Genomic DNA, 19,713 nt, shown 5'->3' on the forward strand with positions numbered 1-19,713 from the left:
ATTTGATCTGACGTAAAGTTTGGTTGCTTTGAGTGTGCGGAAGTCCGACAAACCCGAACGCAACGTCTCGCGGAGTTTTAATAAAGTTTTTTCAATGCCGTGACGTCATTTATTCCGCGTTGGCCTGTACGTGGCACCGAGGACGAGCTTCGCCCACTTCGGTTTCTCTCCGGCTCGGTTCCTCGGCTCTGACCCCAGCAGCTGCTCCCGGACTTACCGGCTGACACCCCCCTCCCCGGTCAAGTTTTTAATCCTCGCGCCACCGAACCGGGGTATTTTATTCAAAATGGGTCTGACGATCTCGTCCCTGTTTTCCAAGTTCTTCGGGAAGAAGCAGATGAGGATCCTGATGGGTGAGCACCGCGGCTAGGCTAACTAGCTCCGAGGCGAACCGGTCTGAAAACACTCGGTATACTTTGCGGTTTGGGTTTAGACGGAGCGATAGTGTCCTGGGCTCGGATAAAAAGTCCGGACTGTTTGGACTAAAGCTTCGTCCTAAACGTAAAATGTTTAAAGTTGGGCGCTAACACAGCTAGCCGTCAGAAGCTAACGTTTGAAATGTCAGCTTCAGTTTAAAGTCAAATTTGAACAATTTCGCTGTTTTTAAAGGTCCATTATTATTATATTGTTCGATATCGTGTGTTTTGTTTAGGTTGCGACTGGAGGTTTCATCTGTGGTTTAAACGCAGATTATGTTGTTTAAAGAAAAGTGTTTGGTCTGTTTCAGTGGGTTTGGACGCAGCTGGAAAAACAACAATCCTGTACAAACTGAAGCTCGGAGAGATCGTCACAACCATCCCGACAATCGGTAAATAATCGTACGGCACACGGACACAGTCAGTGTAAACTCAGCGTCTTTACTTGTGAGCTGTAAAAATGGAGACATCACACAGAAGGTTCCTGGTCCCACTTAACGATGAAGGGTCAGCCGTAGAAGGGCTGAGAAGGAACTTTTGTTTTTGGTCTGTGGGGCTCTGAAGTCAGGGTTAAAGACTTAAATAGTTATGGCACCACCATGAGGTCAGTTGTTGAAGAGTAGGGGTTAGCTTTACGAATGTATGGACAGGCAGGCCACAAAGGGTCACCGGAGGGTTTGATGAACATGGACATGATTGGATCATATTCTGTGGCCTTTACAGTCAACAGATCTCAACCCACCTGAAATTGTGGAAGATTTGGACCAGCGGGTAAGAACATCAAAACAAGCAATGAGAGTTCATCTGTCAGGTTAATACTAATAATACCAATTAGGGATGCACTGAAATGAAAATTCTTGGCCAAAGCTGAATAATAATGAAACACTTGGCCGAAGCCAAACATCAAACATGTTTTTTTGTGTTTTTTCCCAATTATTTTGTCAATTTTTCACTATTGCATAAATTAGTCAAAATGTGTTTTTCACTATTTTGTCTTGCTTTTTTGAAGAAAAAAATCAATTACAAAACTACAATTTAAAAATGTTTATTTCACACAAAACATTTTTTTACAGTCCAGCAGACATTATACCAACAAAACAGAATATAACTTAAAATAAGTAAAATATTATTTTTATTTGGCCATCTTTGAGCCCCACTTCTTGCATTGCCTGTATTAGGCCTATAACTGCTGAAAGAATGTAACATAACACACAGTGAACTCCTACAACTAAAAAGTGCACTGAAAAGAGTGCAAAAAAGTGGATGAACCCGCAACAAATGAACAATCATCCTACACATAAGCCTTCTTAGCCTACTTCTTAAGGAAAACTGGCAGGTTCTTCTTAATGAAAAGTGGCTTCTCTACCTTCTCACATGAAAGTCGGTTCCTCTTGTCATCAGTGACATAAGATGCAGCACTAAACAGTCTCTCGCTGTCGGTGCTTGTGCATGGAACAGACAAGACCTAGGAGCAGAGTTGTTAAATATTGCCATTTTCTAGCAGTTGGCAGTTTGAAAATAATGCTCAGAGAAAATTAAATGGTTGAGACCTGGTGTAGATCTATTTTCCCGCACCGAGTACATACTAAAAAACACTTTACAATAAGGTTCAATTTTTTAAATATAAGTTAATGCATTAACATTAACTAACAATGAGCAATACCTTTGTTACACTATTAGTCTTTGTTAATATAAGTTAATAAAAAATACAATTGTTCATTGTTAGTTCTTTTTAGTGTAAGTGCATTAAAATCCTTTAACATCTCCACTAAGAAGAAAGGAGTTGTTATTACTGCCCTATGGAGATAAAAAAACAATCAGTAAAAACAACAAACAGTCAGTTTTATTTTTTAGCCGCCACAGTTTGTTTGTGTGGGTCCTGTGTTCAACAAATTTTCTCAACAAGAATGTGCTATACCAAATGGTTGATCTGAATGTTAAAGGGTTAACTAATGTTGAGATGCAACTTTTGATTTTAGTACTGTATTAGTAGACTAAATGTTGAAATTAACATTAACTAATTAATAATAAAGTTATTAATTTCAACATTGTCTATTAATTGATGCTTAGATGTATTTTTCATTGTTAGTTCATGTTAATTAATTTATTTGATAACAAGTGGAAATTTATGAAGTGTTACCAAAATATAAATCAAATCTTTCATTCATTTCATATCTCCACAAGTGCCATCTTTGCCAGGTCGGGAAAACGCCCTTGATTGGTCCTCCAATATTCGAGAGGGTTATTGCTCCTGGGGATGGGGACTTCTGAGAGATAACCATCGGACTATTGAGCAGTTGAGCTTGTCCTCTGTCTTGTATTTGCGCTATTCTCTTGGAGGATTTCATCAAACATGTCAGACAGCGACAGCAGCTCATCTGTTGTACGGGCCCTTTTTCTATCTGCGCTGTGCGTTCCCTGAGCGTCTCCATCACCAAGCGGCTTCCCCAAATCCAATTCGGACTGGATCATTACTCGTGTGCGCTGCTTTTTCCCCACATCCAAGTAATGACCTTTATATCGTGGATCGAGTACAGTCGCGATGCGGTTCGGAGTCTGGCTGACTAAATTGTGTGTTGACAACCTCAAAGAGCGCACTTTTAGTTGTTGTCACTCCGTGGTCTGTTTCAACCTCTTTGTTTAGAAGACGCTTTAGTGGTGGAGAAGTAAGGGGATAACGTCTGCCACAGATGCATCAGATGAGCTTTTCTCTTTCGTTAGCTGCTCAAAGGGGGCGAGAAGAGAGAGGACGTTCTCGATTAACACCCACTGGTATGCGATAAATGTCGCAGGCAGATCTTGATCTGCTATGTATGCAGCCAAGACTCGCTTTTGTGCAAAAAGGCTTTCCAACATATAATATGTACTGTTCCACCGAGTGCTCACATCTTGTTGGAAACATTTTGGTGTCATCCCGAACTGCTCTTGGACAGATTGTAGGGACACATAGGCAAGCGGAGAATGCTTAAAGTGGCCAACAGTTTTCCTGCCTATTGCTATCACATCTGCTATACTGCGTTGACTCAACAATCCGTTGTTGACCGCTAGTTAAATGTGTGGGCCATGCGCCTTTCAGATTGCTGTCTTCCAAGGCCCTGGCCATATTTCTTGCGTTGTCACTAACTCCGGCATGCACTTTACATGGATTATGATGAAATTATGTTATACATCTCAGGTAAGCACATGTTTGAGAAATAAAGTCTAATAGGCATGGTGTAACGGGCCTCAATATAGTCCATAAGTCTACAACCGAGAATGGTTGATCATCAGTTATCTTTTTGGTAATGGCTTTAGCCTTGGCAAACCTGTTTGTCTTTTCTAAAAAATTGGCCACAGTTGGAGCGGATAATTTTTCTGGGACTGGGAGGACGAACTTTTCGCTGCTGCCGTCGCTGTGTCTTTCTCGTACTCTGCATGTTGTTCGGGGTGTCTTGATTTTTTTTTTTTTTTATTGATAAATTAAACTTGTAGTGCTGTACGTTTTTGGAGTTGAACCCTCTCTAGATAATTTAGCAGAACAGTGTCTGCAAATGTCCAATTTTGTGTCTTTCTCAGAAACTTTAAAATGCTTCCACACTGCCAACATTTTTGCTGCATTTATAAAGTGCACGCCTCTCACTCTGTGCTGGCTGCTATTTGACTGCGTCATCAAAAGCGTCATTGTTCGGTTAAATTATTCGGTCTTTTCATTTGTTCGACCAAACACCGAAAGTGATTTTTTTGTTGTTGTTGTTACGTTCGGCCGAATAATTTCGGCTGCTAACATTCAGTGCATCCCTAATACCAATACTCCTGCTACGAATAATAATCAGAATCAGAATGAGCTTTATTGCCAAGTGTGTGAGCACACACACACACACAAGGAATTTGTTTAGGTACAGGGGGGGTACTCCAGTGCAAACAGACATAGATACAAATGCTACAAAACAGTAAACATAAATGCTACAGAAACAAATGCTATAAAAAACTAAAAAAAAATGCACAGATAACCTGAAGACAGAATGTAAGGGGAACTAGGTGGTGTGCAAAGAGCAAAAGGTGCCAGTGACATAGTGCATAGTGCAGGTGGTAGGAGGGAATGGTGGAGAGCTATGAGTATAAGAGTTGGGTGGCCTGAGGGAAGAAGCTTCCTTTGTGCCAGGCTGTCTTGATGTTTGGAGCTCTGAAGCGCCGTCCAGAGGGTAAGAGCTGGAAAAGGTGGTGGCTCGGGTGGGTTATCCTTATCGAAGTGTTGATTGATAGCAACTGGACTTCTAGTTTTTAGGACTCCAGTTGCCATGGAATAGTTATCCTTAGAAATTCTAAGAGCTAACCCTACAAGAGAAGTCTGAACTTTAATAAACATGTAAAAATATTCTTGGACATGAATACATCACATCATGAACACTATTAGGGCAGTTATTTCACCTTAATATACTGGTAATCCAGATAAATCAAGGAGTTACTAATTTTCTAAATCGTAAGGATACATAGCAGATAGGGGAACTTAGTCTGATTTGTCCATCAGCTCTGTGTTGGACCAGAAACTCTAAATAAAGTGGAAATATTCTGAGAATGAAGTAAAAGGTATTTGTTATGTTTTTATTCTATCACTGTAAAACTAGTAATATTCAAAAAAAAGGAAAACATTACCTGTCACTATGCTGCATTTAAAGTTATTCCCAGCCTGCTTATAATGATAGCTTTTTAAGTTTATTTGGTATACTATTGCTTTCAGTTCAAGAAGAGTTGCAGTAGATGTCAATATATGCTTCTTTATTCAGTGTTTGAGGTTTGATCAAGTCTAATGAAAATGGAATGGTGTATAGATAGAACCACAGTTAGAAGAACAGTTTTAATAAGAGCCATATATCTTTAAGTTGCATTGCTGTAGTGTTCTGCTTCTACTCTAGACATAGTAAGCTGTTTTTCCTTCACATGCTTCTCTTGGTGAGGGCTAGGGTTAGCGTGAGGGTTATTGAAGTTGTAATTTTGATATGTTGTGCCCAGAAGGTTAAGTTCACTTGTTTACACTGACTGGATGAATTTATCACTACTTCAGGCTTTAACGTGGAGACGGTGGAGTACAAGAACATCTGTTTCACAGTCTGGGATGTTGGTGGTCAGGACAAGATCAGACCTTTGTGGAGACACTACTTCCAGAACACACAGGTACTCACGTCAGTGCAGGACCAGAGACTCATCAGTCTGTTTGATGGCAATATACAGTTACTGTTTAAACCGCTTCTGAAGTAACTATGAAGCAGAACTCTTTACTGTAGTTTTACAGTTGAGTTACACTGTGTTCTGTTATTTTACACAAACTGAAAACCAGTGACATTAACTAAAAAAACGTGTAAATTTAAAGAAGTCTGTACCGATACATTTCAATGCCAGTGTTTACTTTTTTAATTCAAATATTTGTTTTCAATGCCAAATATTATATTCATGCTTCATGAAGACATCACTCGTTCGCTCTCTGTTTCCAAGAGCTGTTTGATAAATGGTTTGTATCGTTTTACTGGAGGACTGTGTCACATGAAGGATGAGCTTAAATAATAGTAATACTGAACTGACAGTGTGACATCTGGTACTGACCCACTCTGTGTTTGCTCTGTAGGGGCTGATCTTTGTAGTCGACAGTAATGACAGAGAGCGAGTAGCAGAGTCTGCTGAGGAACTTTCCAAGATGGTAAGCAACATTAAAGTTACCCTGGTCCCAGGCCTGGGATAAAATTTGTATTTCCAGATTTATTACAAAAGATCGTCGGACAAATTTGACTAAAGTCTGACAAACTATATATCAAATTAAAGCATAAAGTTTCATGAATCAAATGGTATGAAGAAATTTAGGATTTAATTATCACAGTGACTAGCTTCTTAATGTTTAACAACAGTACAAATATTGGAAAAACGCTAGTTCTTACCTTTTCTGTCGTGTTACTTTGTACATGTACCAAAACGTCAAGTATTGCATGTCGTCTTTTTAGTTAGAATCCAGGGAACATAGTGCATCCATGTTTTAGTCCAAAAGATGTATTATCCCTGAGTAAATCCATAAAACCATCGTCCTCCTCATGAAACGTTTTAATCCGGTTCGTTTTATCGTTGATTTTGCCGTTTATTCAATAAAGATTGACATGGCAAGCTTCTGTGAATCACATGAGCCCTCAATCAAACGTGCTTGTTCCTTTTTACGGCGTAACTAAGCACAAAACCAATAGGAATCAACACTGAGAGCAAATCCCAGTCAGGGGGATAGACCAACTGCTAATGGAAGTAGAATCAGCCAGTCACATTGTTTGTCAATGATGACTGACGTATCTTGTAGCCAATGAAAAGTCCTTTCCAACAACGTATCACTGTATAGCCGGCAAAGGGTAAGGGGGATTTAAACAGCCCCTCCCCGCTAAAGTAAGTTCCCTTGACAACAGTGGGCAAGCAGCGGACGAAGCTAGAGGGGCAGGGGAGTCATATTTCATATTTTGCAGCCTTAAAACGTAAAGACAACAGCTAGTTTAATTTGGGTATGTGTTGTTCGGCCGTCTGCATAAAAAGGGGCGGGGTGAAAGTTATTTTTATTTAATCAATTATTTTAAAATACCTATTGTGTTAAATTTGTTTATTCTTGTATTTTAGTCATTGTTATATTCTTTGATATTTTTGCCATCTATTATGTATCTGCACATTGTTAATGAAGCAGTGTTTTGTATCATTTAACTTAGAATTTTTGTTGATCAGTTTTTGCCAGTAAAATGTCAAAATAATGAAAGGTGCACACTGTCGTTTCTATAGTCCAGCATGACATCTTCAAATGTCTTGATTTGCCCCAAAATATTGTTTGAGATATAACAAAGAAAAGCACCAAATTTTGATGTTTGATGACCAAAACAGTTGCTTAAAAATGAAAAACATATTTGCAGTGTGTAACAGCTGACAAGCTGAGTTATTGCCTGCTTACTGTTAATGTTGTTTTATTTTCATATTTTTCTTTATTTAAAAAAAAAAAAAAAAAAACTTCACTAACTAAAACTAATATCAAGAGGAATTGGTACTGAGACAATTATACTGATGTCAGTTAGTGATGTCATCAGTCACATGACTTTGTCCCACTGTAGATTCAGGAGGATGAACTGAAGGAAGCGGTGCTTCTGGTGTTTGCTAACAAGCAGGATCTTCCTAACGCTATGGGAGTCAGTGAACTCACAGACAAACTGGGTCTGCACAGCCTCCGCAGCAGAACCGTAAGCATCAATAATAAGAATATGTGCATTTAGAGAGATAATGTGGGTCTTGTTCTTCAAACCTAGTTTAGTGAATTTTTGTTTGGTTTGATCTCAGATTATTAGATTGGTTATTTAACCTAAATTTTTTAAATTTTGAATTCTTATTATAACTGTCTGCACTAAAATCACCTTATCATGTTTCTAATTGTAAGTTTTGTTATCTTCTCAGTGGCACGTTCAGGCCACCTGTGCCACTCAGGGTACGGGCCTGTACGAGGGTCTGGACTGGCTGTCCAATGAGCTGTCAAAACGCTAGGCCACCTGACAGATAATAGGAAGGAGCAGACTGATGTCATCGACTGACATCACCGTGTACAAACTGAGGATGAGCGTTTCACAGGACTGTTTTTATTTTAAGTTATACGTGTCTGTAGGAGGAAGTGATGTCATGGACTCTGAACTCATCTTGATTTCCCATCATCCTCTTCTTTTGTACTTCCTGCAGATGTTAGATTTTTTTTTTTCTTTTAATCCGCATGTTTTAACTGAATCATATGAGAAAGTAAAATGGGAGGGCTGGGGTTTGAGACAGGTGACAGTCACCTGTGGGCAGAGGGTGGGACACAGGACATGTGACCGTTACCTGGTCATTTCACAAAGCCAACCCTGAAGGCCTAGTCATTCCTTGTTATTGTGAAGGTGAGACAATGATGCAATAAAGGCTTTTTTGTTTTTTTTTTTTGTTTTTTTTGTTTGAAATTTTTTAGTTCCTTTATTTTTTATTATTATAATGGTTAAGATCATTAATATTTGTCCAGCAGATTTTAGCTCCAGGTGCTTCTGCAGCCAATTGTCCAAGGTGCAGGTGTTAAACTGACAATTCAATTCAATTTTATTTGTATAGCACCAAATGACAATACAAATCATCTCAAGGCACTTTACGAAAACTAAAACTAAAAGCCCAACAAATCCCTTATGTGCAGCACTTGGCGACAGTGGAGAGGAAAAACTCCCTTTAATGGAAGAAAAAACCTCCAGCAGAACCGGGCTCAGTTTGGGCGGCCATCTGCCTCGACCGGACAAGGTAACTCCAACTCAGTGTTACCGCACTTCCCCTCTCAGTGGTCTCCTAAGCGTAGTACGGAGGCTGATTGGATTGTTATAGCTCGTGGTAGCTGGTAACACGCTACTAATGCGAATATACATGCGTTTTTTATTGCCTCTTCCCTGGTAACAAACATATACACCAAACACAACAGCTGTAATAAACGTATCCTGGGTGTAATAGCTGTAGCTTTAGCATACTTGGAGCGGTGACAGACAGACAGAGAGAGAGAATTTCCTGTAATGTGACAAAAAAAAATCGTCTTTCATATGAAAACAAAGACATTTCTTCTACAACAGCGCCACCTCGCTGCTGGTTACCTGGATCAGGTGTTTTCAGCCAATTGAAAGATACCATGTCAGCTGAGGGTGGAGACAAAGTGAATTGGTATCTTCCAGCTTCTGATTAGCTCAACACACCTGATCCAGGTACTCTGCAGTGGGCAGGGAAAAGTTAGTCTCAACACCAGCGGGGTAGTTTCCCTGAAGGACCAGAGTAGGGCACCCTGGCTGTAGAGGCTTGCGGGGACTGGAGCCAATGTCAGCTGGCGGTGAGCAAGGTGCATGTTACAGTTGGACAGGTTTGTGCGTGAGCACAAGCTTTCGGGATAAATGGTAGGAAGAGGCCAGGAGGGGCTGAAAGACAAGAATTAGAAACCAAAAGAAAGGAAGGAAGGAAGATGCGGCCAAATGTGCAAAGTTTCCCTTTTCTCCAAGAAATCTAAGGAGCGCACAGCAACGGGGGATCGAAGCTCAAGTGAGAAATGATGACAAAGTGGTAACGGTAATTATTGTACAAGTCCAACCCAGTTGACAGAAGGATATGAGCTAACTTCACACATCGTCTACTTCAAACTGTTTTACAGAGAAGAGACTACCTGCGAACAGGTATCAAATGGATGAATTCACCTGTGCGGGGGGCGTGCTCTGTTGTTCCAGGTGGTTATTGGTAGCTTACAATTTACGCCCACTTTTTTGCTGCGCAAGTGACTCCAGCATTTTATATTTTTAATCCGATTTGTGCACAGGCGGACTGAGGACACGGGCAGGTGATAAAAAGTTATGTGTGGGCATCCGATAGAGGCATTTGGTAAAACTGGTGCAGATTTTCAGCTGTACTGGACTGGGGCTGGTTTGACTGCTGAGCTGCGGCTCTGACTGCAGTCATTCAAACTTTTGTTTCAGCCACGATACTGTGTATCTCACCACCTGTATTAAAATGCTTTGCGCTTTTGTTAACTCAATAACAAATGCTGAAAATGTCAGTTTTATTTATGGACATCATGTGTATATGTCTTAAACTCAGTAATTTCAAATGTGAAGTTTATTCAAGATAATTATCTGTTTAACAATGACGTTAGTGCATAGGTTTTTGATGAGAGATTGGAAATCAAAACAGGGTTGCACACTGTACAAAGTGCAGCTGTTGGATAAGTACGGTGGAGTAGAAGTATAAACAAGTAGAGAACAGAAATATCTGCAAGTAAATCGAAGCTGCAGAAATACCAGAGAAAATACGTTGGTGATTCTTCAATGTTCAACAATATGAAACACGAAACCCCTTGAGCTTATAAAACAAACTGTAGTCTATTTAAATCCCTTATTCACGAGTTCGCTCGATGAAACTTCTCATTAGAACTCGGATTACCTGCCAAGTGTCAAAATAAAAGCAGTGTTCGGCTGTGTCTGCAACAGTGAGCATTTTATTCTGAAAAGGACTGTAACGGATGTGTGTAGGTCTTGTTCCGTATGTGACACCGGCGGTGGCTCAGTCAGTTCGCGTTCTCCGTTTTTACCTGACGCAGCGTCATGTCTTCAGACCCGTGCTCCTTCTCCTCTTTCACCAGGTGCGTCACCAAACACCTGAACCTGTCCTTCCACCTGGATTTCGACAGACACATCATCAGGGGCAAGGTGGAGCTGACCGTGGAGGCGCTGGAGGACCGGTTCTCTGCTCTGGTACTGTAACGTGTTCCGATACACCCGGTGGTTTGCCTCGGTACGCTTCATGTTAGCGTCGGAGCTAACGGGCGCGTTTATTGCGTAGAAAACTGGCACGTTTGATCAAACGCGGTTTCTCAAATGAAGATGAGCTCCACCTGAAAATTGAGAATATTTTTTATTCCGTATGGTCTGTGCTGGAAACTGGGTCTGTTCTGTAAGTGTGGTCTCGTTGATTGCGGGACGGACTTTGTGCAGCACCACTTCGAAATCTCAAATGTGTTTAACGCTTCTTACAAATGATAGAACACGGTTTTGTATGTTATGAATAATTCGTCTTAACCGTTCGTTTCTAAACGTTATTTAGGAAGTAAACTTTTAACTTCGCTTTATCTGTGAAGGGACTTTTGGCAGGAAGTGCTGGAGTTAAAACTAACAAATTTGACAATTTGTTTCAGTTTTAGATGCCACCATCGCGCTGCTTAGTCAACTTCATATTTCATCAGAACAAAACTGCATTTTAAACTTTAATTAGGGTTGTTTGAGTTCTGTAAATATTGCTAAAATGCAGGAACTTTAAGTTTTTGAATGGAGTTGGGCTAAATGTATTTGTGAATGGTGCTAGACATTCCACCAGCCACAACAATAAAGTGATAAATACAGTAAAAACATAGACAGGCACTGTACACATACACTTAGATATATACATATATGTACAAATATATATTAAACATTAAATTGTCATGTTTCAAATGGAGTTTGGTGTGACATAATGACTAAAGCTGAGTTTATTGGTGCTGTGCTGTCCTGTACTTTGACTTGAAGGCTGATCCTGCAGAACACGTGTTTTCACCTGAGTTCAGTGTGTGACACCCAAGTGCTTGTACAGGTGCATGTGGCACAGGTAGAGCAGGTTGACCATGAACCAGATGGTTGGTGATTTGATCCCTGGCTTCATTGGTCCACATGTTGAAGTATCCTAGGGCAAGGCACAGACCCCCAAGAAACCCCAGTGGACTGTGTGTGTGAATGGACAAATGGTGTAAAAGTGCTTTGAGTACACTTGAGAGTAGAAAAGCACTATATAAGTGTAAGACCATTTACCATGGACAGCAAGTCCGAGCACGGCAGGTGAATCAGCAGCTTTGCCTCAGTTTCTGGGTATGGACTTAGCAGGTCTAACAATCTCAGGATCTCGTTAATAAATGTTTGGTTTTATCTACTACAGACTTTGGACACCAAAGACCTGAAAATCATCTCAGCGTTGGCAAATGGACAGCCAGCTCGCTTCAGTCTGGGCCCCAAACACAGCTTCAAGGGCACGCCACTTGACATCACACTGCCCTTTGAGATTTCTAGGTGACCTCTCCTGCCTTCTTCTTCCCTTGCATCAAGCCTTTTTAAATCTAATCTAAATACTATCTTTGTCTTCCGGACCTATCAGAGGACAGCATGTGATCGTGGAGGTGACCTATGAGACGTCTACGTCTGCGTCAGCTCTGCAATGGCTTACACCTGAACAAACTGCTGGAAAGAAGCAGCCATACCTGTTCAGCCAGTGTCAGGTGCATACCTACTCATACCAGTTCAATGGCAGCTTATTGATAATTATCAGAGTTCACCTGATGAGTTTTGATGCAAAAGATAAGTTGGTACATGAGACCTGAAACTTCTCAGTAGATTGTCTTGACTCATAAATTCTTATGTAACACTGAGTAGTTTCAAGAAGTGGTTTTGACATATTTCACCCTCAGAAACCCTCAACGTTATTTCCCTGACACATTGCAATAAGTTGGTACACAACTAAAAACATCTTTGTTCTTTAGATCATTGTCTTGCCTGATGAATTATTATGTAACACTGAGCAGCTTTAAGAAGTGGTTTTGACATTTCACCATCAGTAACCGTCCACGGTATTTCAATGTTTCACCAATTAGGGTGCCAGTTGCATCACTCGTTAGTGAATCTCTGAGGTTTTGAAGAATCGTAGTTTGTCATTTCTTCCTCTTGTTCATATTTTTGTGATATGGTTTCTTCCTAATGATATTATCACCACAGGACATCCACACACAAATAAAGTGGAGTTCTTCTGAAGATTTCAAATGTCATTTGTGCACTGGCGTATTGGGTGACTTTACCTGCCTAATTATGTACTTGTACCTGCTGTTAACATTCACCTTTTGGCTGAAGTGAAAGTTCTTGTCTGGACACTTGATGAAAATAGTTGGTGCTTCAGTTTCCTTTTTAATGTTTTGTTTTTCCTGTGTTTTGTCTTATAGGCTCATCACTGCAGGAGCATGGTCCCCTGTCAGGACAGTCCGTCTGTCAAACACACTTACTATGCTCAGGTAGAACATTGATGTATCTGTTTAATTGTGCGTTTACGGTCAGATCTTCTCTTCTGTTGTAACTGTCTCCTCCTCCTTTTTCAGGTGTCTGTACCCAAGGATCTAGTAGCAGTGATGAGTGCAATGAGAGATGGACAGGAGGACGATCCCCAGGACAGCAACCGCACCATTTACAGATTCAGACAGCCGGTAGGTGCCATCATGTCCACTGTTCATTTACCTGACGTCATGTGACCAATCAGCTCTCAGTGGCCCAACAAACTGTTTCAGGTAGTAGTCACAAACATGATCAGAACACAATGGCACTTGCAAAACAAGTCCAGTGTTCTCAATTTATAGAAGCATATAGAACAAACTGTTTTTTTTTCCCCTACATACTGGTCAATAACAACATTGTTTATTTACAGACTCACACTGAAAACTACTAACATCAGTTTTTACCACAAAAAATTGTTTCTAGGAAATTATTAAAAAATACAGAACCTGTATAAATAAAATGTTAGTAACACTGAGAAATTTAAAGAAAATTTGACTTTGGAAGTTTTCTTTACATTACAGAGTTACCAGACAAAAGAACCCAGAGGGTTGTTGAAGTCTGTCCTTTTCTTCTAACTCCCTGACAAACTCATCATAAAACTGAAACTGTTGTCAAATAATCAGCTTTTCAACAGAGAACTCATCCTTGACCGTAATTTAAAGCACTTTTTTAAAACAAAACTGGAAGACTATTACTTCTCTAATGTGAATATTTGCCATCTGATATCACAGTAAATTGAATATTCATGACAGTTTTAACATATTAGAGACAGTGGTGGCGTTTCATGAACGTCTTGAGCTCATCTACGCACATATGATCCTATCAAAGTTTAACACTTAGTTGACTAGGTCAACTCTAAGCCCATAGCCTGATCTTGTAGCAAAGCGGAACTAACTATAGCGTCAGAGAGAGGTGGAGTAATTTACATGTACATGAAAGAGGAAATGGGAGGAAGGTGCAAATTCACGAATGGTCATAAAATCATGAAACATTCCGGTGGGAGCATCCAGTCTGACCTTTTTGGATGTTTCAAAGAAAAATGAAGATAAATGACAAAACTAGCACATTAACCTCTGTAAAATATATTTATTATATAAGTAGGTGAAACGTCCCCAAACAAATGCTGCCTATTTCCCACCAAAGAAAACATAAGCCCAGTGAAATCATCACTCCGCTCCTAATAATTTCAGTTGCTAAAAATACCCCTGGTCAGAAGTGTCATGCAACGGCATCCCAAGTAAATGAAATGATGTAAAATAAATGACTGACCAAAAACTGTCTAATTTGGAAATAATTTAGAAAAGGCATATAAACAAACACTGGCATCTCATATAAAATATGTGCAATTGATTTACAGGAACTTTAAATACAAGAATTGAAACAACACTAATTCATTTAGCCAACAATCAGTAAGGTCCTCACATCCCATGAAGTTCAGCAACTACACATGCAAACCTGCTAATGGATGTGTGATTATCATCCATCCATCCATCATCTATACCTGCTTATTCCTAACCAGTGTCACAGGGATCTGCTGGAGCCTATCCCAGCTTTCTTTGGGTGAAAGGCAGTCCATCACAAGGCCATTATCATTCATCTCATCAATAAACAGACCTGTGAGGTCAAACAGGTCAGCACCTATAAAATTAGTTTCTGGGTTTTTTTGTTTGACTTGAAATTTGTCTTCAGGTGCCCATGCCTTCTTACCTGATAGCAATCGTGGTTGGAGCCCTGGAAAGCAGGTACTCTTTCTTCCATCTGTTTACTGTATTACCATTGTTATTACCTGCAGCAGGTAAACACTGTCTGTGTTGTGATTGGTTGACAGGGAGATTGGTCCAAGATCCAGAGTCTGGTCTGAGAAGGAGTTTGTGGATAAAGCAGCGTTTGAATTCTCTGAGGTGATTCACAGTAAAAGTTGTAAACATTTGAACGTGCTGGTTTTCTTTGGAAGATAAAGTTTTAAAGATGTCAATTATTTCTTTACCATTGAGCTGGAATACATTAGTCATAATAACTGACTCCATATTACAAGAAAAACAGAAAACAAATACATGGAAACATACAAGTAAACATTCTGTCCATGCATGAAGGCTTGATACTTACTTTAATGGTATGATATGTGGAAACACTTCTGCAGTAAAGTCTCTGCCCACAGATATTTCAGTGTTCTTTAAGCTGCTAAACTGAAAGCTTCCTTTAATAATGAACAGAAAAACAAATATAACCAGCGGAGAAAACATTTAGGACTTTTATTTTAATATAAGCATACAAATCCTGCATGCTATGTGTAGAAACACGCAACGGGTTATTGACGGTACATGTGTTTATGTCCATCAGACTGAGACCATGCTGAAGACAGCTGAAGATCTAGTTGGACCGTATGTTTGGGGTCAGTACGATATCCTGGTTCTACCACCATCTTTCCCCTATGGAGGCATGGAAAACCCTTGTCTGACCTTTGCTACACCCACCTTACTGGTACATAGACATTATACAAAACCTCTCTCTGATCTTTAACTACACAAACTAAAATCTAAAGTAAAATTGTAATAAATATGAGATTATAAGCATAGTCACAAGTGTTAATCAGCTGTTAACTGTGTATTTGTACCTTTGCAGGCAGGCGATAAATCTCTGTCTGATGTAAGTAAAACATATTGGCATTCCTGTTGCCTACAGCTGGTGACAATGAAAAGGAAAACCAACATAAAGTGTCTGGCCCTCACATGCTGCCAGAACAGCAGGTGTGAAAATGAGATATGGTGACATGTTGTTCATCCTTTCAGGTCATAGCTCATGAGATCTCTCATAGCTGGACTGGTAATCTGGTGACCAACAAGACCTGGGAACACTTCTGGTAAACACTCTGAGGTCTATTTATGTTAGTCCACAAAACATCTCCCCCACTAGAATTTAACTTGAACATTTTAGAATCATTTGAGTCTTGTTTGAGTTTCTGTTTTTACAAACCAGAATGTTTGTCATATTTAACAACATAAGTATTGTGGTTACGTTATGATTGGTGGGAGTGAGAAGTGAGATGATTGATTTTATTTCACAGTTACTCTGAAAGAAAGACTTTTCGATGGTCAAAAACAGACAAATTCAGATGAGCCTGAGTCAGTGTGAAACCCTCTGTTCAGGCTGTGACTGCTGCTGTTTTACCTTGTATCCTCAGGTTGAATGAAGGTCACACGGTGTACCTGGAGAGGATGATTGGCAGATGTATGAAGAGTGAACAGTTCAGGCAGTTTGATGCCATAGGGGGTTGGAAGGACCTGCAGGACTCTGTGAGAAACTTGATGTGCAATCTCTGTTTTTGGATTATTTTTTCCTTTTTTCAACATTATCTCCTTGAACCTCAGTTGTTGTACACAAACACTATAGTAACGTTTCACTACTCATCCAAGTAGCTTCATCAGTCTGAGGAAAAGCTGGTATGAAATCTCCTTCAGGTTGGTGTCATTCCACCCCTAGCCTAAATAGGCTCATTAGTGAAAGTGAAAATGACTCTACATGGCCAAGTATGGTGATCCATACTTGGAATTTGTGCTCTGCATTTAACCCACCCAAGTGCACACACACAGTAGTGAACACACACTCACACCGTGCGAACACACACTCACACCGTGCAAACACACCCAGGGCAGTGGGCAGCCGATGCTGCGGTGTTGCCTTGCTCAAGGGTTTCACCTCAGTCGTGGTATTGGCTATTGGCTACACTGGCTATTCACTCTGTGCCACCGACAATTCCTGCCGGACCTGAGACAATTTTCAGGTTACAAGTCCGACTCCCTAGCCATTAGGCCACGACTGCCCCCACTATTAAGTGAGCTATGTAAATGGGGTGAGAGTCGTTAGACCCACACTCCTGAGTTGGTTTCACTTGACACCTGGCCAGTTTTCCCTCAGACTGATCAAGCTACTTGGAGGAGTAGTGAAACATTTTGACCTAAAAACTAGAAGTCCGGTCCCCATGACTCAACCTCTAGATAACGTCACCTGGATGACTACGAATCTTCAGACTATTAACTCTTCTTGGTTTCTTCTTACCCACTGGTGTCCCATCCCAGGTGAACACTTTTGGAGCCAACAACCCTCTGACTAACCTAGTCCCCAGTCTGCAGGACGTTGACCCTGATGATGCCTTCTCATCTGTTCCCTACGAGAAAGGGTTTGCTCTGCTGTATCACCTGGAGGAGCTAATGGGAGGCCCAGGTAACACCTATTTATATCATACAGCACCTCATCGTCAAAGTATATTAAGTATTTAGTAACAGGCTGCTCTCTGTGTCCTTCAGAGGTGTTTATGGGCTTTGTGAAGTCCTACATCCAGATGTTTGCGTACAGCAGTGTCACTACGGAAGAGTGGAAGAACTATCTGTTTACCTATTTCAAAGACAAGGTCAGAAACACCTGGATGGTGCCTTTGTTGAGCCACCCCAGATAGTACATTGGGGTTCAGGTCATTATCAGTGTTAGTTCTGCATAATAGCATGGGATGTTTAGGTAGTACCATTTTTTTCCTAGGCATTTGAGAACTAAAATGTGGTGTACAGGGACTAAAATAAGTGTAGAACGTGTGGTTTCACAGGTGAACATACTGAAGAAGGTGGACTGGAACGCCTGGATGTTCACTCCAGGCATGCCTCCTGTTAAACCTCAGTAAGTGGATTCTGTCAGACCTCTGTCAGGTTTGAGTCCTACATACATGAATCATTTACACACATTAATACCAACATACAGTACATACTTTATTTCCTACAATAAATCATTGATATAAACAAAGTTAAATTCATTCAGTTCTACATTATTGAATACATACTGAGCTACAGGTTTGCTTGCATTCATTCACATATAGTTACATACATAGATGCATTCCTGATTGCCTAAGGAGTTTTTCTTTGTTCTGATGTGGTTTTCATCATTTTCAGGTATGACACCACACTAGCTGATGCTTGCATCGCTCTCAGCCAGAAGTGGATCAAGGTAAAAACCTGGACCTCACATGGACCTGTTTTAATAGTCCTCGTGTACAGTTATGAAACCTCCCTCTTTTGCCCCCCTTCAGGCTAAAGATCAGGATCTAAGCAGCTTCAAGAAGTCTGATGTGAAGGTGCTGTCGTCCCAACAGCTCACTGAGTTTCTTTCCCTCCTGCTGCATGAGGTAAAATACATCGGCTCACTAGAGTTGCTTTGACTGGAAGTCCTGTTTTCTGACACTTTGGTTTGGTTCGGTTCCTCAGGATCCTCTCCCTTTGTCTCATGTAAAGAAGATGCAGGAGGTTTATGATCTCAATGCCTACATGAACTCAGAGATTCGCTTCAGGTGAGAGACATTCAGTATGTTCTTGGTGGATTACTATTCATTTTAAAGTCTTCCTGGTCCTGATTGGCTGTTCTCCCTTACAGGTGGCTAAGGTTATGTGTTCGGTCGAGGTGGGAGGAAGCAGTTCCCACAGCACTGAAGATGGCAACAGAACAGGGCAGGATGAAATTCACAAGACCTCTGTTCAGGTACAGTATTTATTCTCCAATTTACCAACAGCTCACAACAAATTTTGAATGTACTGTCAAAACTACATATTTTTTTGTTAGTAAAGTTTTTTTCTTAATTCAAATCAGATTGTGAGTGGGGCTCTTAGAAGTAAGTGATTCTGCTTTGGATGCACTTGTTATGAACCAGTGTCTCTTATTTTCAGGGAGGTGTATAACTTTGAAAAGTATCGTGATGAAGCGGTTCGAGTGTTTCTGGCTTCCCAAGCAGCAATGCACCCGGTTACCTCTGGACTGGTTGCCAAAGACCTGAAAGTGGGCGCCAGCAACACCACCAGTCTATAAGCACAGAAAGCAGTCTGTAAAACAAGTGTTAATACACACAGTGACAACGAGCAAGCAAACGTCTTGTTTCTTCACTGCTCATCTGTCAGCGCTTCTGTCTGCATCAGTAATAAGATTTTTAATTTCATTAGCAATTTTTATGGCTGTAGAGAAGAGAAAATTTTTGATCAAGAAATAAAATTGTTGAGCTCCTATCTTGTGTATTATTTGACATTTTCCAAAGATGTTATTAGAGAAGGTGCAAGATAAGAGAATATATTTTAAAATGTCTATATTTAGGCATTACTTACAGCCATTGTAATAAAAGCTGAGAACCTATAAACATTTATAATAAAGTAGCAAATTTCCAGTGAAGATCATCTGTAGTTTAATACATCAGGTGTTAACGCTGTAGATTTCAACAGCTAAGTGTTTAAGATTTGGGCACCTAATTTCCAATGAGGATGGAGAGATGTGACACCCCAAAGAATAAACAGTAATCCCCCCCCCCTAAAATAACTGTAATGGCCAGTGATCAAATGCCTCCCAAAGCATAAATAAAGCTGCAAAAGATGAATGTTCACTGAACTCCTTGCATATTTTTTGTCTTCGTAAACTCTTGTATGAGTTAAAGCATGTATGAGTAACCCCCTAATCCTATAATCAGGACATGGAGCTCTATGTCACAAAAACCGCAGAGACATTTTGCTGGTTGGAAGAGGAGTTTGCTGTTCGCGGAGAAGCTGCTGTGTTGGACATTATTTAAAGAGTTAGAGTCGTGTTTGTTGACGTTTCCGTGTTGTTGGACATTTTTGTAAGCGTTAGCATCGTGTCTGTGA

The 19,713-nt window shown here is 40.3% G+C and overlaps 2 protein-coding genes across 2 annotated transcripts; both read left to right on the plus strand.

Annotated features, from left to right (window-relative positions):
- Window positions 1-110: 110 nt before the first annotated feature.
- LOC113141845 (ADP-ribosylation factor 4) lies at window positions 111-8,362 on the plus strand. The gene is made up of 6 exons (XM_026326444.1): window positions 111-353; window positions 728-808; window positions 5,458-5,567; window positions 6,016-6,087; window positions 7,514-7,639; window positions 7,851-8,362. The coding sequence occupies exons 1-6, from the start codon at window positions 287-289 to the stop codon at window positions 7,935-7,937; spliced, it is 543 nt and encodes a 180-aa protein (XP_026182229.1). The 5' UTR covers window positions 111-286; the 3' UTR covers window positions 7,938-8,362.
- Window positions 8,363-10,473: 2,111 nt separating this feature from the next.
- On the plus strand, window positions 10,474-19,457 carry lta4h (leukotriene A4 hydrolase). The gene is made up of 19 exons (XM_026326807.2): window positions 10,474-10,684; window positions 11,895-12,025; window positions 12,111-12,231; window positions 12,946-13,014; window positions 13,099-13,203; window positions 14,741-14,793; window positions 14,880-14,952; window positions 15,392-15,532; window positions 15,674-15,697; window positions 15,841-15,911; window positions 16,233-16,344; window positions 17,128-17,272; window positions 17,356-17,459; window positions 17,649-17,719; window positions 17,989-18,043; window positions 18,126-18,221; window positions 18,301-18,383; window positions 18,467-18,571; window positions 18,757-19,457. The coding sequence occupies exons 1-19, from the start codon at window positions 10,535-10,537 to the stop codon at window positions 18,893-18,895; spliced, it is 1,848 nt and encodes a 615-aa protein (XP_026182592.1). The 5' UTR covers window positions 10,474-10,534; the 3' UTR covers window positions 18,896-19,457.
- The last annotated feature ends 256 nt before the right edge of the window (window positions 19,458-19,713 follow it).

This window comes from Mastacembelus armatus, chromosome 23 (assembly GCF_900324485.2).
Source record: "Mastacembelus armatus chromosome 23, fMasArm1.2, whole genome shotgun sequence".
Taxonomy (NCBI): Eukaryota; Metazoa; Chordata; class Actinopteri; order Synbranchiformes; family Mastacembelidae; genus Mastacembelus; species Mastacembelus armatus.

What these genes read in the sequence shown, in the direction of transcription:
- LOC113141845 (XM_026326444.1), top strand. Translation starts at nt 287, where the DNA reads ATGGGTCTGACGATCTCGTCCCTGTTTTCCAAGTTCTTCGGGAAGAAG. An exon ending in GCAGATGAGGATCCTGATGG is followed by an intron (nt 354 to 727) that starts GTGAGCACCGCG and finishes GGTCTGTTTCAG; the next exon opens with TGGGTTTGGACGCAGCTGGA. An exon ending in ACAGCCTCCGCAGCAGAACC is followed by an intron (nt 7,640 to 7,850) that starts GTAAGCATCAAT and finishes TTATCTTCTCAG; the next exon opens with TGGCACGTTCAGGCCACCTG.
- lta4h (XM_026326807.2), top strand. Translation starts at nt 10,535, where the DNA reads ATGTCTTCAGACCCGTGCTCCTTCTCCTCTTTCACCAGGTGCGTCACC. An exon ending in AGGACCGGTTCTCTGCTCTG is followed by an intron (nt 10,685 to 11,894) that starts GTACTGTAACGT and finishes TATCTACTACAG; the next exon opens with ACTTTGGACACCAAAGACCT. An exon ending in AAGACCTGGGAACACTTCTG is followed by an intron (nt 15,912 to 16,232) that starts GTAAACACTCTG and finishes TTGTATCCTCAG; the next exon opens with GTTGAATGAAGGTCACACGG.